At 44.5% G+C, this 15,443-nt stretch overlaps 1 protein-coding gene across 11 annotated transcripts in view; it reads right to left on the bottom strand.

The window, feature by feature from the left end:
* tenm3 (teneurin transmembrane protein 3) overlaps window positions 1-15,443 on the bottom strand; it is a 2,629,382-nt gene that overhangs the window by 172,722 nt on the left and 2,441,217 nt on the right. For all 11 annotated transcript variants that reach the window (XM_063049436.1, XM_063049434.1, XM_063049437.1 and 8 more), the window contains one exon: window positions 2,433-2,643. In XM_063049436.1, coding sequence (XP_062905506.1) covers window positions 2,433-2,643 — 211 coding nt within the window. The remainder of the gene's footprint in view (window positions 1-2,432; window positions 2,644-15,443) is intronic.

Below are 15,443 nucleotides of genomic sequence, written 5' to 3' on the forward strand. Positions count from 1 at the left end.
AGCAAGGGTGGGCCCAAATGCAAGACACATCTTGTGAGGTTAATTAAATTTAGTTTATTGTTCAATATCAGGAGAGCTAGGCAGGAGCAGGAGTAGTGAACTGGACAAGGACTGAGGACTACGACTAGGCTGGGACCAAGGGTCTGGACTAGGACTCGGAATCAGCTCCCAGAACAAGAGGAGACATGAAGAGGCTAGGGTATGGACTCCGAGCCTGAGACTGGGCAAGGACCCAGTACCTGGGTCTTACCTCAGGCTTAGACCCCAGAACCAGGCATGGACATGACATGGGCTAGGAAGGGGAGGAACATGGAAAACAGAGCCTCGGTCTTGGGAGAGCAGGTACATGGAACCATGGACACATACACAGAACACAGAGTTGGGGCCCCTCCTTGGGTACAGGACATAGGGCCAGGACTCACACACAGAACAGAGAGCCGGGACCCCTCCTTGTGTACAGGACATAGGGCCAGGACTCACACACAGAACAGAGAGCCGGGACCCCTCCTTGGGTACAGGACATAGGGCCGGGACTCATGACCCCCAGCGGGGCAACGGCAAGACGGCCTGACTCACCCCACGGAGGCGAGGACAAGACGAGGCAAGGCAAGACATGACTCTCCGCGGGGCAACGGCAAGATGGCCAGACTTACCCCTACGGAGGCAAGGACCAGACAAGACAAGACATGACCCCCCGCGGGGCAACGGCAAGACGGCCTGACTTACCCCACGGAGACGAGGACAAGACAAGACATGACTCCCTGCGGGGCAACAGCAAGACGGCCAGACTTACCCCCACGGAGGCGAGGACAAGGCAAGATAAGACCAACACGAATGAACACCAGACAGAACCTATCTAGCTCCGGCGATAGAACTAGACCGAAGTGCAGGCGAGGGCTGCAGACGAGGGCTAGAGGCGAGAGAGGCAGAGATGGGATTCAGACAGGGGGGTAGGACAAGAATCACAGACCGCCAGGGCCAGGACTTGACTCAGAATTGGGAAGCCGCCAGGACCAGGACTTGACTTGGTGCTTGAATGCCGCCAGGGCCAGGACTTGACTTGGTGCTTGAATGCTGCCAGGGTCAGGACTTGACTTGGTGCTTGAATGCTGCCAGGTCCAGAACTTGACTTTTTGCTAGAATGCCGCCGGAGCCAGGACTTGACTTGGAGCCTCCGGGTAGTGGTGAGCTCTCGACTCGGCCTGGGAACAGTAGACAGCAGTTCTTGATTCCCTCCAGCGGCTTAACTGATGGAACTACCTTGGTGAGGAAACTTTGCAGGCTCACTTTGGCGAGGTAACTGGACAGAGTTGCTCCGGTGAGGAGAGGCGAATTACCAGCACTCGCTTTGGCAGAAACTAGGCTTGCTCCGGCCAGACGACATCGGCACACCGTACCTTGGATGACTTTGCAGACGCTCCCACACCGAACGGCTGAAAGCCAGAGACTATAAACTACCAAACAACAGGAATTCTGCAGATGCTGGAAATTCAAGCAACACACATCAAAGTTGCTGGTGAACGCAGCAGGCCAAGCAGCATCTATAGGAAGAGGCGCAGTCGACGTTTCAGACGAAGGGTCTCGGCCTGAAACGTCGACTGCGCCTCTTCCTATAGATGCTGCTTGGCCTGCTGCGTTCACCAGCAACTTTGATGTGTGTTACTATAAACTACCAGTTCAGCCGAGTGTTAATTGCCTCTAATCACCAAAGTCGAGCGACACGGGAATACAGGGAATCAATGGTCCGGATCGTAACATAAACAAGGTAAATTTAAAGGGACCCCGATCCGGACCATGACAGAGTGGGGGTCACATCTGCACACAGGAAGGGGTTTTAAGGCTGGTGTTTTCCATGGAACTTCCATTATGGAGTTTAAAAAGGGGGGAGAATGAACTAACCCCTTGTTCAGTTGAAGAAAAGGAACATGTTGATACACTTTATATCATCAGTCAGAAACATTGTAAACATTAAATTATTAAAATACAAGCAACACTGAAACAAAGGTATAACCAGGCATAGAAGAGCAAGTATAAAACACAGGGTTGAACAGCCTACTGATATTCTTCTAGGTACTGGGCATGGTGAAAATCAATAGAATTTACAATACAATAACGCCCTCAAGGACAGAATGGAAAATTCTCAATGAGTAAAACCCAGTATTGATTGCTGACTGCCCAGTCTGAATGACCAATGAACGGAACTTACCAGTAACTGCTTAGAGCCATAATTACAATCGCTCTGAAGTTTCGAAAATATATCTAATGCCTAGTGGTCTTCTGAATGATCGATGTACAAAATTGATTATGCCCAAATGTGGCACAAAATTTAAACTGCAGAAGAAATCACTTGTGGCTTGAGAATGAAAGTATACATGTCAGGCATCCAGATGCTAGCTTTCAACTAGTACACTATTGCTGACTTCAGTGCTTACCTATGACGATGGTGTTGAAGGATACGTGCTCTGCTGTTTTCCCATCATTGTAAAAGGCCAGGTGCCAGACTCCAGAATCGAGGTACTGGACAAAACCTGCCTCTTGCAGGCTCACTGCTCTGATGTGCCGTCTTTTGTCGTCAAGATCCACCAGGCTGCGCTTCTCTCTGGCGATCAGTCTACTGCCGTCCAGAAGCTCCACAAAGTCATACTGAAAGGAGAGGGAAAAGTGAGTAAAGCAGGCGTGAACGTACAAGAAGGGTCTTTAATGTCACAAGTATGAGGGGAATTCAGAAAATAATTCTGGAACATTTTATGTAGAACAGTCTACCCAAAAAATGATTGGTTAGAATCTGGTTATGATTTACAGTAGCTGGCATTACTATTGTTTTTCAGTGCTCTATTATGAAACGACTCAATTGCAGCTGTATTCACCACCTGACACACCCTGAAACCTTTCAATAGGCAGCCTGTACTTGCTGCAAAGTGTCTGGTTTCTGCAGGTTCATCATCATCATCAGGTGCCGTGCCCAGATTGAGCTTTGACTGCCATGGCCCACACACTCCTGTTTCGGGTCAAGTGGATCAATTCATTGGAATTCATTTCCAGTTCTCTGGCTGCTGTCTCCATCATCATTTGTCTTTGCCTTCCTTTTGCTTTCTTCCCTTCAATCTTTCCCATAATTACCGTGCATTCTAACTCCTCTTTCCTTATCACATGTCCAATGAAGTTACATTGCCTCTTCATGATCTCGTACATTATTTCTCTTTTTGTGCTTGCTGTGCTCATGACGTCCTTGTTAGATGTTCGTTTCGTCCATGATAGGTTATTGCATAAAATAAAGCTCTTCCTGTGTCCTTTTGACAGATTTGTGGTTTGTAGTTATCAGTCTTTCACCCATTGGAAACATGCTAAGGCATAAAGATTGATTAAACTGAAGTGTGAAGAACGAGAACTTGAAAAATATATTCCCATATCATGTCCTGTGGTTTGACGACACTTTCGGAGATGGACCAGTAATGACTGATTTGAATTATATTATGTCAATGATAACTATCATAAATTCCTGAGCTTTACAAAGAGAGGCAAGCTAAGTCATTATGCTGAACCAATATAAAATGTCACTTCAGCTCCAGATGAAGTATTGCATCCAATTCCATGCTCAATATGACAGGATGGCCAGGAAGGTATTGGAGGGGAGTACTGATGAGAACTGCAGAGAGAGAGACTGCAGTTACATGAATAGACAGGAAGAGCTGTAGTTGTTCTTCATGGAGCAGAGAGGGAGAAAAAACACTAACAGGAGATTTAATGTTAAATATCATAAATAGAAAGGAATTGCTCCCAATGGGTGAAGCATGAATAATCAAAGAGTACAAACTTGGCAAAAGGACTGAGGAAGGGCTTCCAGAACATCCAAGCCAAGCTCCCTTCTCTCTGCTGCGGGAGCCTTAGGTCCCAAGCTACCGGGTTCAGGAATAGTTATACCCTACAACGATCAGACACCTGAACCAGTGTGGATAACTTCACTCATCTCAACTCTGAACTGATTCCATTACCTGTGGACTCTCTTTCAATGACCCAACAACTCATGTTCGCAGTATTATTTATTTACTTTCATTTGCACAGTTTGTCTTCCTGTGCATATTGATTGTTTGTTAGCCCTTGTGTGATGTTTTTCATTGACTCCATTGTATTTCTCTGTTCTACCATGAATGTCTTCCAGAAATCGAACCTGACATATAAGATGACATATGTATACATACTTGATAATAAATTTAAGTTGAATTTTTAAACTTTGTTTAAAGCAATACATTGCTTAAAGAACAACAAATTGATTTGGAAAGCAGAGGCAGATTCCGTAGCTGTCTTTAAATGGGAACTGTGTAAGTATTTTATCAAGAAATAAAATGTATGGAAAAGAGCAAAGAGTGCAAGCCTAGGACAAACTAGATTTGTCATTGCAAGAACTGGCACAGGTTTGATGGGCTAACTGGCCCTCTCTGTGTCATTCTGATTTATAATTCTATATTAGAGATATTATTCCAGTCGCACATCAGAGTTACAACCAATCATTTCAGCTGCTAATAAAATGCAAGGTTATTTCACTTGGTTATCAAATGCAGCCATTTATTATATGTAATTTGAATAAAATGTCTCCTTCATTGGAATTATAATTCCAACAAGCAACATGTTCAACCTCAATTGGAATAGGAAGAGGGGATTCAATGTACACAAGAGCTCCTGGGCTCTGAACAAGATCAGAATTAAAACCTTTCATACTGAGCCTTTCATTAGCCACATTCCAGGGATTGAGATAACCACCTAGATGCAGATCTAACATACTGAAACAGGCATGATATGACAGATGAGAAGACTCGTTATCAAGCATGTCAAGCAGTGCATATCAACAGCTGTCAAAAAGCAAACAGTCCAATTGACGCGTGTTGGGATTCAGCTGATGCTGCAAGTTGCTTTGGTTAGGCTCTTTTGTCAAGTTTCTTCTCTTGAAGACTTCTGTTGGGGTGTGAGATGCATCTCCAGGTGATCCTCGAGTCTAGCACCCTTGGGTATCAGACAACACAAAGTCCAAACCATAAAAATTACCCCCAATCACCTTCTTCTGAGCAGGAGAATTGTTCTTAAGTGTACACACTCCTGGGTTACGTAAGGGTTTTAAGCACTACCTCTAACCCATAGTTTCCCTAAATTGAAAGCACTGTCAGCTGAAATAGCAAAAGGTTAGTCCAGATCTGAGTTGACGTTGGATCTTAATTAAATCATAGCTAGAATTAGTTCATTAATATAGATTTGAACTGCAGATTCATTGTACTTTCTCAGTAGCTATCGCACTTTATTCTGCATTTTCTTATTTTACCTTGTACCACTTCAATTCACTGTGTAATGATTTGTTTGGATTGTGCACAAGACAGGCTTTCAATTGTAACTCCATACATGTGAGAATAATAAACTCATTCCAATTCAAGCTGTGCTAGACAACTGGAGTTTCTGGAATTCATCCTGGGAAAATAATCTATCCATGTTATCTATGCTTGTCATAATTGTACTTCCTTGTTTCAAGTCACCCCTCGGCCTCTAACTCTTCAGAGGAAACAATGTAAGTTTGTCCATCATCTCCTTATAGCTAACACATTGCAGTCCGAGCAACATCCAGGCTAACCTCTTCTGCACACACTCCAAAGTCGCCACATCCTTCCTACAGTGCGGCGACTGAACTGTTATCAATACTCCAAATAGTGCCATAGAGAAGTGCAGCACAGAAAAAGGCCCTTCAGCCCATCTAGTCCATGCCAAAGCTACTTAAACTGCTTACTTCCATCAACCTGCACCAGGACCATAGCCCTCCATATCCCTCCTGTTCATGTACCTATACAAACCTCTGTTAAATGCTGAAATCAGGCTTGCACGCACCACTTGTGCTGGAAGCTCATTCCACTCTCTCACAACCCTCTGAGTAAAGAAGTTTTCCCTCGTTCCCCTTAAACTTCTCACCATTCACCCTAAACCCATGACTTCTGGTTGTAGTCCCACCCAACCTCAGTGGAAAAAGCCTGCTTGCATTTACCCTGTCAATACCCCGCATAATTTTGTACACCTCTATAAAATCCTCTCAATCTTCTGCATTGTAAAGAATACGATCCTAAGCTATTCAATTTTTCCTTACAACTCAGATCAGCCAGACCCAGCAACATCCTTGCAAATTTTCTCCGTACTTTTTCAAACTTGCTTACATCTTTCCTGTAGGTAGGTGACCCAAACTGCACACTATACTCCAAGTTAGACATCACCAATGCCTTGTACAACTTCAACATAACACCCTACCTCCTGTACTCAATACATTGATTTTAGAAGACCAATGTGCCAAAAGGCCTTCTTTATCACCCTATCAACTGTGGACTTGTATTCCCAGATCGCTTTGTTCTACCACATTCCTCTGTGCCCTATCATTCACTGTGCAAGACCTACCCTGGCTGAGCCTACCAAAGGGCAAGTCCTTGTACTTGTCTGCATTAAATTCCATCTGTCATTTTTCAGCCCATGATGCAGATCTCTCTGTAAACCATGATAGCCTTCCTCTCTGTCCACTACACCCCAATCTTGGTGTCATCTGCAAATCTGCTGATCTAGTTAACCACATTATCATCCAGATCATTGAAAGATATGACCAACAACAAAGAACCCAGCACAGATCCCTGCAGCACACCACATGTCACAGGCCTCCAGTCAGACAGGCAACCCTCTACCACCATGTTCTGGCTTCTCCCACAAAGCTAATGTCTTATCTAATTTAATGTCTCAACCTGAATGCCGAGCGACTGAACTTTCTTGATCAGCCTCCCACATGGGACCTTGTCAAATGCCTCACTAAAGTACATGTAGACAACATCCACTGCTTTGTCTTCATCCACTTTGCAGGTAACTTCTTCAAAACACTCTAAGATTGGTTAGACAAAGCTACCACACACAAAGCCATGCTAACTATCCTTAATCAGTCCATGTCTATCCAAATACTTATATATCCAGTCCCTTAGAATACCTTCCAATAACTTTCCCACAACTGATGTCAGACTCACTGTCATATAATTTCCTGGTTTATGTTTTTTAAACAGCAGAACAATATCGGCTATCCTCCAATCCTCTGGCACTGTTCCTGTCGCTAAGGATGTTTTAAGTATCTCTGCTCTTCTGCTCTTGCCTTCCATAGGATACGAGGGAAACCTTGTCAGACCCTAGGGATTTATCCACCCTGATTTGCTTCAGGGTAGCAAACATCTCCTCCTCTGCAATCTGTACCGGGTCCATGAAGTTGATGCTGCTTTGCCTCACTTCCATAGATTCTGTAGCCATCTCCCAAGTAAATGCAGATGCAAAGAATTCATTTAAGATCTCCTCCATCTGTTTGGCTCCACACATGGATCACCATTCTGGTCTTCCAGAGGACCAATTTTGTCCCTTGCAATCCTTTTGCTCTTAACATATCTGTAGAATCCCTGAGGACTCTCCTTCATCTTATACGCTAGAGCATCTTCATGCCTCCTTTTAGCCCTCCTGACTTCTTTCTGAAGTGTTCTTTGCATTTCTTGTACTCCATAAGCACTTCATTTGTTCCTACTTGTCTATACCCTTTCACTCTTAACCAGGGAGTCTATACCTCTCGAAAACCAAGATTCCGTATACTTGTTAGTTTTATACAGCTGTGACATGATTTGCCAACATTTATTCTCAGTGCCCAGAATGATGATGGCAAACATGCCATCTACCTTCGGCCTGAAACGTCGAATGTACTTTTTTTCCCTAGCTGCTGCCTGGCCTGCTGAGTTCCTGCAGCATTTTGCGTGATCTGCCTTCTTTACCGTCTTTGCTACTTGATTTGCCTTTCACGGCCATATGGACTTGCACCCCAAGATCTCTCTGGTCATTAGCACTCTTAACCTACCATATCATGCGTTTGCACTTCACCCTCACACATGTTTGGATTAACCTCCACCTGCCATTTTCTTGTCTGAATTTATAAACAATCTAAATCCTACTATATCCTTTGAAAGCCTTCCTCATTATAATCAGCCCATTACAACCAACTGAGGTTCCAGCAATGATCCTTGTGGAATACCACTGGTCACAGACCACCAGTCAGCATAACAGCGCTCTGCCAGTACCTTCTGTCATCTTGACCAAGATGATTTTGTGTTCAACTTATTAACACATCTTGATCTTTCAATTTAATCTTCTGGACTAGTCTATCATGAAAGACCTTGTCAAATGCTTCACTCAAGCCCATACGGACAACAACCAGTCTGCTTTATCACCTACTCAAAACATTTATTCTATCTGCCTGCCATATTCCTTTAAACTTTTTCTATCCATTTACCTGTCCAAATGACTTTTAAATGGTGCAGTTGTATCTGTCTCTACCACTTGCTGTGGCATCTCATTTCACATATTCACCACCCTCGTATGAAAATGTTATTCTTCCGGTCTCATTTGAATCTTTCCCCTCTAATCTGAAACCAATGTCTCTCTAGTTTTAGACTCTCCTATCCTGGGTGAAAGACTGTGACAATTCACCTTATCTCAATCCCTATTGATTTTAGCAACACACACAAAGTGCTGGAACTCAGTAGGCCAGGCAGCACCTATGGAAAAGAGTAAACAGTCAACATTTCGGGCTAAGACCCTTCATCAGGACCTGGTTATGAGTCCCTGGCTAGTGATTTTATATACTTTTGCAAGGTGACAGCTCAGTTTTAGATGCTCCAGGTGAAACAGTCACAGCCAATCCAGTCTCCAGATCTGGTACAAAGGAGACTGAGGTATGATTAATTGAGGTACACAGAATTTGAACAACCCAGACTGGGTAATCCAAAATTATCTTGCCCTCTTAGAGGTGTTGTTAATCAGGGACAGACAATTAAGTTAATTATAAAAGGAGCAGATTGGGCCAAGGCCAGTCTTTTTGGATTGTGCAGGTGCGGCAAGTGTCGGCGTCAGGGGTCTTACTCAGCTGCAAATAAAAGGGAGATAGGCTCAAGTGGAGTGGCCATTGTATGAGTGTGACCGTGATAGAATGGGAAGGCTTTAGCTGAACAGTTTCAGCGTGAACAGGCAGAGGCACAGTTAAAAAGAGGTAAGGGTTTTTTTTCCAGTACAGTGTAGTCAGGATGGAATTCTCCTCCTGTCAGATGTGGGAATTCAGGATACCTGACGGCTTCCCTGACGACAATATCCGTGGGAAGTGCACCCAACTTCAGCGCCTGACTGATTGGGTCAAGGGGTTGGAGCTGGAGTCCGAAGTACTCAGGATCGTTCGGAAAGCTGAATATAATATAAATGAGACTTTTGAAGAGGTGGTCACACCCAGAGCACAGGCTTCAGATGGCATATGGGTGACCACCAGGAGCGGTTAAGGGATTAAGAAGTCATTTCAGGGTTCCCCTGTGGCCAATCCCCCAGTAACAAGTATACGTCTGGATACTGCTGGAGGGGATGACCATCAGATGACTGCAGCAGCAGCCAGCCTGCCTGCACTGTGGCCGGCTATGAGGCTTGACAGGGAAGGGTAAAATCAAGCAGCGGACTAGTTATAGGGGGACCCAATAGTTAGAGGGACAGAAAGAAATTCTGTGGCCGCAAAAGAGACACCAGGATGGTGTGTTGCCTCAGGGGTGCTAGGGTCCATGATGTTTCGGAGCGGCTGCAGAATGTTCTCAAGGGGGAGGGGGAACAGCTAGGGGTCATGGTGCATATTGGCGCCAATGACAAAGGCAAAAAAGGGGAAGAGGGCCTGCGCAATGTGTAGAGTTCAGGGAGAGGCTGAAGAGGAGGACCTCCAAGGTAGTAATCTCCAAATTACTCCCTGTGCCATGGGCTAGTGTAGGTAGGAATAGGGCGATAGCACGGATGAATGAGTAGCTGAGGAGATAGTGCAGGGGACAGGGTTTCAAGTTCCTGGATCACTGGAACCTTTACTGGGGAATAGGAACCTGTACAAGGGGGAAGGGTTGCATCTGAAGTGGAGGGGAACCAACATCCTGGCCGAGAGGTTTGCTGATGCTACTCGGAAGAGTTTAAACAAGTTTTGTAGGGGGCTGGGAACCAGAGCCCCAGGTCAGTAAGGGAAGGATCAAACCAAAAGGTAAAGATTTCAGGGAAAGTATTGAAGAGCAAAATCAAAATAACAGGTATGTTGGGTCAGATAGTTTGAAGTGTACATATTTTAATGCAAGGAGTATTATGGGCAAGGATAATGAACTTAGAGCATGAGTCAGTACATAGAGCTATGATATTGTAGTCAGTACTGAAACTTGGCTGAGAGAGGGGCATGAATGTACGATTAATATACCAGATTTTCGAAGTTTTAGGAAAATTAGAGGAGGAGTTAAAAGAGAGGGTGGGGATATGTGGAGAGGTATGAAATGGATCACAGGGTACAAAAACAACAGAGACCAGGTGAGTGAAGGGGGCCGGAACAGAGCCAACAAGTTAAACTGGTTTTTCAACAGGTTTGGTGCGGAGGCTTCTGTTTACTCCTCTAAAACCCATCCACCCCCCAGCTCCTCCCCTCTCACCCCTCGCTCTCCGTCTCTCTTCAAGGACAATGGAGAGCCAATGACCACAGACACATTGACTGTCACTGCTGAGCAGGTAAGGGGAGAGTTGAGCAGACTTCACCCAGGCAAGGCCATGGGCCTGGACCGCATCAGCCCAAGGGTACTCAGGTGTGTGCGCTACTACTCAGCTGGGTGAAGTCCTTCAATTCATCTTTAGTCTGAGCCTGAGCCTGGAGAGGGTCCCTGTGCTGTGGAAAACATTCCTGCCTGGTTCCAGTACCCAAGAAGACATGCCCCACCATGCCCAGTGACTACAGACCAGTGGCACTGGCCTCACATATTATGTTATGAAATCATTAGAAAGACTGGTCCTGACACACTTTCAGACCATCGTAAATCCACTACTGGATTGCTTACCAACCACATATTGCAGTCGAGGATGCCATTATCTTCCAGCTTCAATGGGCTTACACTCATCTAGATGAGCCAGGCAGCACTGTGAGAATCACGTTCTTGGATTTCTCCAGTGCTTTTTAACACCAAACAGCCTGCTTTGCTAGAGAGTAAGTTCACTTGCAGAGCTGTGACACTGTGGTTAGCAGTACAGGGGCAGTACTGTCTTGTCCCCTTCCTGTTCACTGTCCACACCTCGGATTTCATATACAACTGGGGGTCCTGCCACCTGCAGAGTTTTCAGATGATTCAGCGGTTGTGGGCTGTAACAGCCGGGGTCAAAAGGCTGAGCACAGAAGAGTGGTGGCAGAGCTGACTGTACTTCCTGAGGAGGCTCTGGTCATTCAAGGTCTGCAGTACTGCGCTGCAGATGATCTACGACTCAGTGGTGGCCAGCATTCAATTCTGCACTGTAGTCTGTTGGGGCAGCAGGGTGAGAACTGCTGCTGCCAGGAAGATCGATAGGCTTGTCAGGAAGGCTGGATCTGGTCTGGAAGTGGAACTGGATTCCCTGGTGATTGTGTCTGAGAGGAGGATGCTGCAGAAGCTGAGGTGCATATCCTTCTCACCCCTTCCATGAGAGACAGGACAAACAGAGGAGCACCTTTCATAACAGACTGATTCCACCGAGGTGCACCACTGAACCCCACCGGAGGTCCCTTCTCCCTGTGGCTACAAGACTCTACAACTCCTTCTCCTTAAGTATATAAATATATGGTTTCACTGCATATCTGTATTTTGCACTATTACTTTTTAATGCATTTTTTTTCATACCTCAATGCTTACATTTTAAATTATAAGCTTCTGACTGAGCAACTTTGCAACAATAACTTCCTTCGGGATAAATGTAGTTTTATCTTATTGTACCTTATCTTATGGGAGAGTTTTTAATTGGAGTAGGGCAAATTACGAGGGCATTAGGCAGGAACTAAGAAGTATTAAGTGGAATCACCGTTTTTTCTGGCAAGACTAGGTTGTTTAAGGATCAACTGCACAGAGTACAGAAAGGGTATGTTCATGTTGGAGGGAATGAAGGGGATGGAAAGATAAGAGAACCTTGGATGTCCAGAGGTAATGAATTTAGTCAGGAGGAAAAGGTAAAAGTATGTAAAGCTTTCGGGGTTGGGAGCAAACAAAGCACACGAGGAGTACAAAGAAGCCAGGGAAGAACTAAAGAAGGAAATTAAGAAAGTCAGGAGGGGCCATGAAAAGTCCTTGGCAGGTAGGATTAAGGTGAATCCCAAGCAATCTATACATATATATAAAGAACAAGAGGATAACTAGAGAGGGGGTGGAACCACTCAATGATAAAGGGGGGAACATTTGATTGGATGCAGAGAATATGAGTGAGGCACTTAATGAGTACCTTGCTTCAGTATTTACCAAGAAAAAGGATATGGAGGACTAGGAGATCAGTGTTGTGTGCATAAATAGGTTAAGACAGTAAGAGGTCAAGGAGGAGGAGGTGCTGAGCCTCCTAATTAGCATTAAGGTAGTTAAGTATCCAGGGCCTGATAGGGTTTAGCCCCAGGTTATTGAAAAAGGCAAGAGATGAGATTACTGGGCCCTTAAGCAGTATCTTCATGTCCTCTTTAGCTGCAGGCTAATGTTGCACTTCGATTTAAGAAGGGAACAAGGAAAAATCCTGGGAACTGTAGACCGGTGAGTCTAACATCTGTAGTAGCGAAATTGCTGGAGAAAATTGTTAGGGATAGGATAGATGAGCATTTGGAAACCCATGGCCTAATTAGGGAGAGCCAGCATGGTTTTGTGCATGGCAGGTCATGCCTTACCAACTTGATTGAGTTTTTTGACAAGGTGGTGAGAGAGATTGATGAGGTTAGGGCAGTAGATGTTGTCTACATGGATTTTAGTAAGGTGCTTGCAAAGTCCTTCACTGGAGGCTAATTTAGAAGATTAAGACGCATGGGATCCGTAGCAAATTAGCTGTTTGGATTCAGAACTGGCTTGCACATAGAAGACAGCGGGTAGTGGTTGAAGGGACTTGTTCAAGCTCTGTAATTGGTGTTCTGCAGGAATCTGTGCTGGGACCTCTGTTGTTTGTGATGTATGTAAATAACCTGGATGAAAATGCAGATGGGTGGTTTAGTAAGTTTGCAGATGATACCAAGATTGGTGGAGTTGTGGATAGTGTAGAAGACTGGCAAAGAATACAGTACGATATAGATCAATTGCACATATGGGCAGAGAAAGGGCAGATGAAGTTTAACCCAGATAAATGTGAAGTGTTGCATTTTGGTAGGGAAATGCAAGGAGACAATACATTGTTAAGGGCAAGATCCTTACAGTGTTGCTGAGCAGAGATACCTTGGGATCCAAGTTCATAGCTTCTTGAAAGTGGCTACACAGGTCAATAAGGTAGTTAAGAAGGATAATGGAATGCTTGCTTTTATTAGTTGAGGCTCTGAGTTCAAAAGGTCAAGAGGTGATGTTGCAACTTTAGAAAACTCTGGTTAGGCCACATCTGGAATATTGCATATAGTTCTGGTCACCCCGCTGTGGGAAGGATGTTGAGGCTTTGGAGATGGTGCAGGAAAGGTTTAATAGGATGCTACCTGTTTTAGAGTGCATGTGCTATCATGAGAGGCTGGATAAACTTGGGTTGCTTTTCTGGAGTGCTAGAGGCTGAGGGGAGATCTGTCAGAAGTGTACAAGATTCTGAGAGGCATAGCTAGAGTGGATAGAGAGTATTTGTTTCCCAGGGATGAAATATCTAATGCCAGAGGGCATGCATTGAAGGTGAGAGGGGGTAGGTTCAAAGGGGATGTGAGGGTCAAGTGAGATCGTGGATGCCTAGAATGTGCTTCCTAGTATGTAGTAGAGACAAATACACTGGAGGCTTTTAAGCGAGGTTTGGATAGGCACATGGATGTAAGGAAGATGGAGGGATAGGGACATGGTGTAGGAAGGAGGGACTAGTGTTTGAATGTTTTTAGTTTGCTTTTTACGAGGGGTGATTGATAAGTTCATGGCCTAAGGTAGAAGCAGTCAATTTTAGAAAACCTAGCACATTTATTTTTCAACATTGAACCCTCTTACATTTACACACTTAGTCCAGTGGTCGTGGAGCATACGGATCTTGGACCTCCAGAAAGTGCCCACAGCAGGGGTGATTGATAAGTTTGTGGCCTAAGGTAGAAGGAAATGAGTTATACAGCTCTCATTATATACACATGCAGTTCAACTCTTTGAGTGATTATGCAGAAAAGTTTAAGGTTAATAACTCATCAGGGGTGATTGATAAGTTTGTGGCTTAAGGTAGAAGGCGATGAATTATTTTCTGCATAATCACTCAAAAAGTTGAACTGCATGTGCCTGTAACGACAGCTGTATAACTCATCTCCTTCTACTTTAGGCCACGAACTTATCAATCACCGCTGCTGTGGGCACTTTCTGGAGGTCCAAGATCCATATGTTCCATGACCGCTGGATTAAATGTGTAAGTGTAGGAGGTATCAATCACCCCTTGTAGCCGGTTTGGCACAAGACTGAGGGCCAAAGGGCCTGTTCCTGTGCTCTACTGTTCTCTGTTCTATAAAGGGATTCCAGGGAGATCGAGGAAATTGTGTATTTTGCCCAGGAAGAAGTGATGACCTAGAACCGATCTACCTGAAAAGGGGGTGGAGGTAAAAAATCGCATCATTTCTGTAAGGTACCTGGAAGAGCTATGAAATGCAAGTCAAAAGACTGAGAACAGGGATTTGGGAATATCAGCAGGGACCCAACAGGCTTTTTGGTCATCTTCTGTGCCTTAAATTTCTTTGATCCTCTGTGTCATTGGTGTTAAGCACATGATAGAATAAGAAAGACTAATTGTACTTGCACCCTTACCTTCAGTTCCGCTGGCTGTGATATGTAGACAGTACAGATGATGTCCATAAATTGAGCAAGCAATTAACTTGTCGTAATTAAAAGCTAATGGAGGGCATCGTGTGTTTGAGAGAGGGAATTGCTTTGTTTTGCCCTGCCTGAGCGGCAACATTATGTTTTTATTTCAAATTTCAGCCCCTTCAGAGATTACAGTAGATACACAGAACAGGACCCCAAATTATCATATTAAGATTCAATACCTGCCCTAATGCTAATATGAGTGAATTGTGAATTTCCATTGTGAATTGCCAGTGGATATCTGTTTAGACTCAGACAATAACAACTACAAAAGCATGAATAAATCAGAATGTAAACAACATTGCTTTCACCCAGTAACATATAATTGGAACTGCATGACTACTCAGTGGTTAAAGCACTTCCACTAAACATACACAAAGGGGGCAGTACTACACACAACCAGAGACTTGAGGAATACTACACAAAGTTTGCTAACTGCTCGCTACTAACCTCAACAGAAACTTGTCAATGTGGTTCATTGCAGGCTTCTCACTAATAAGTGCCTGCTTACTCCTCTTTATAGACTATAGTTGTTGATCCACAGATAGACTTCAAATTGTGAGGTGATAAGGTCCTGGA

This window comes from Mobula hypostoma, chromosome 5 (assembly GCF_963921235.1).
Source record: "Mobula hypostoma chromosome 5, sMobHyp1.1, whole genome shotgun sequence".
NCBI classification, from domain to species: domain Eukaryota; kingdom Metazoa; phylum Chordata; class Chondrichthyes; order Myliobatiformes; family Myliobatidae; genus Mobula; species Mobula hypostoma.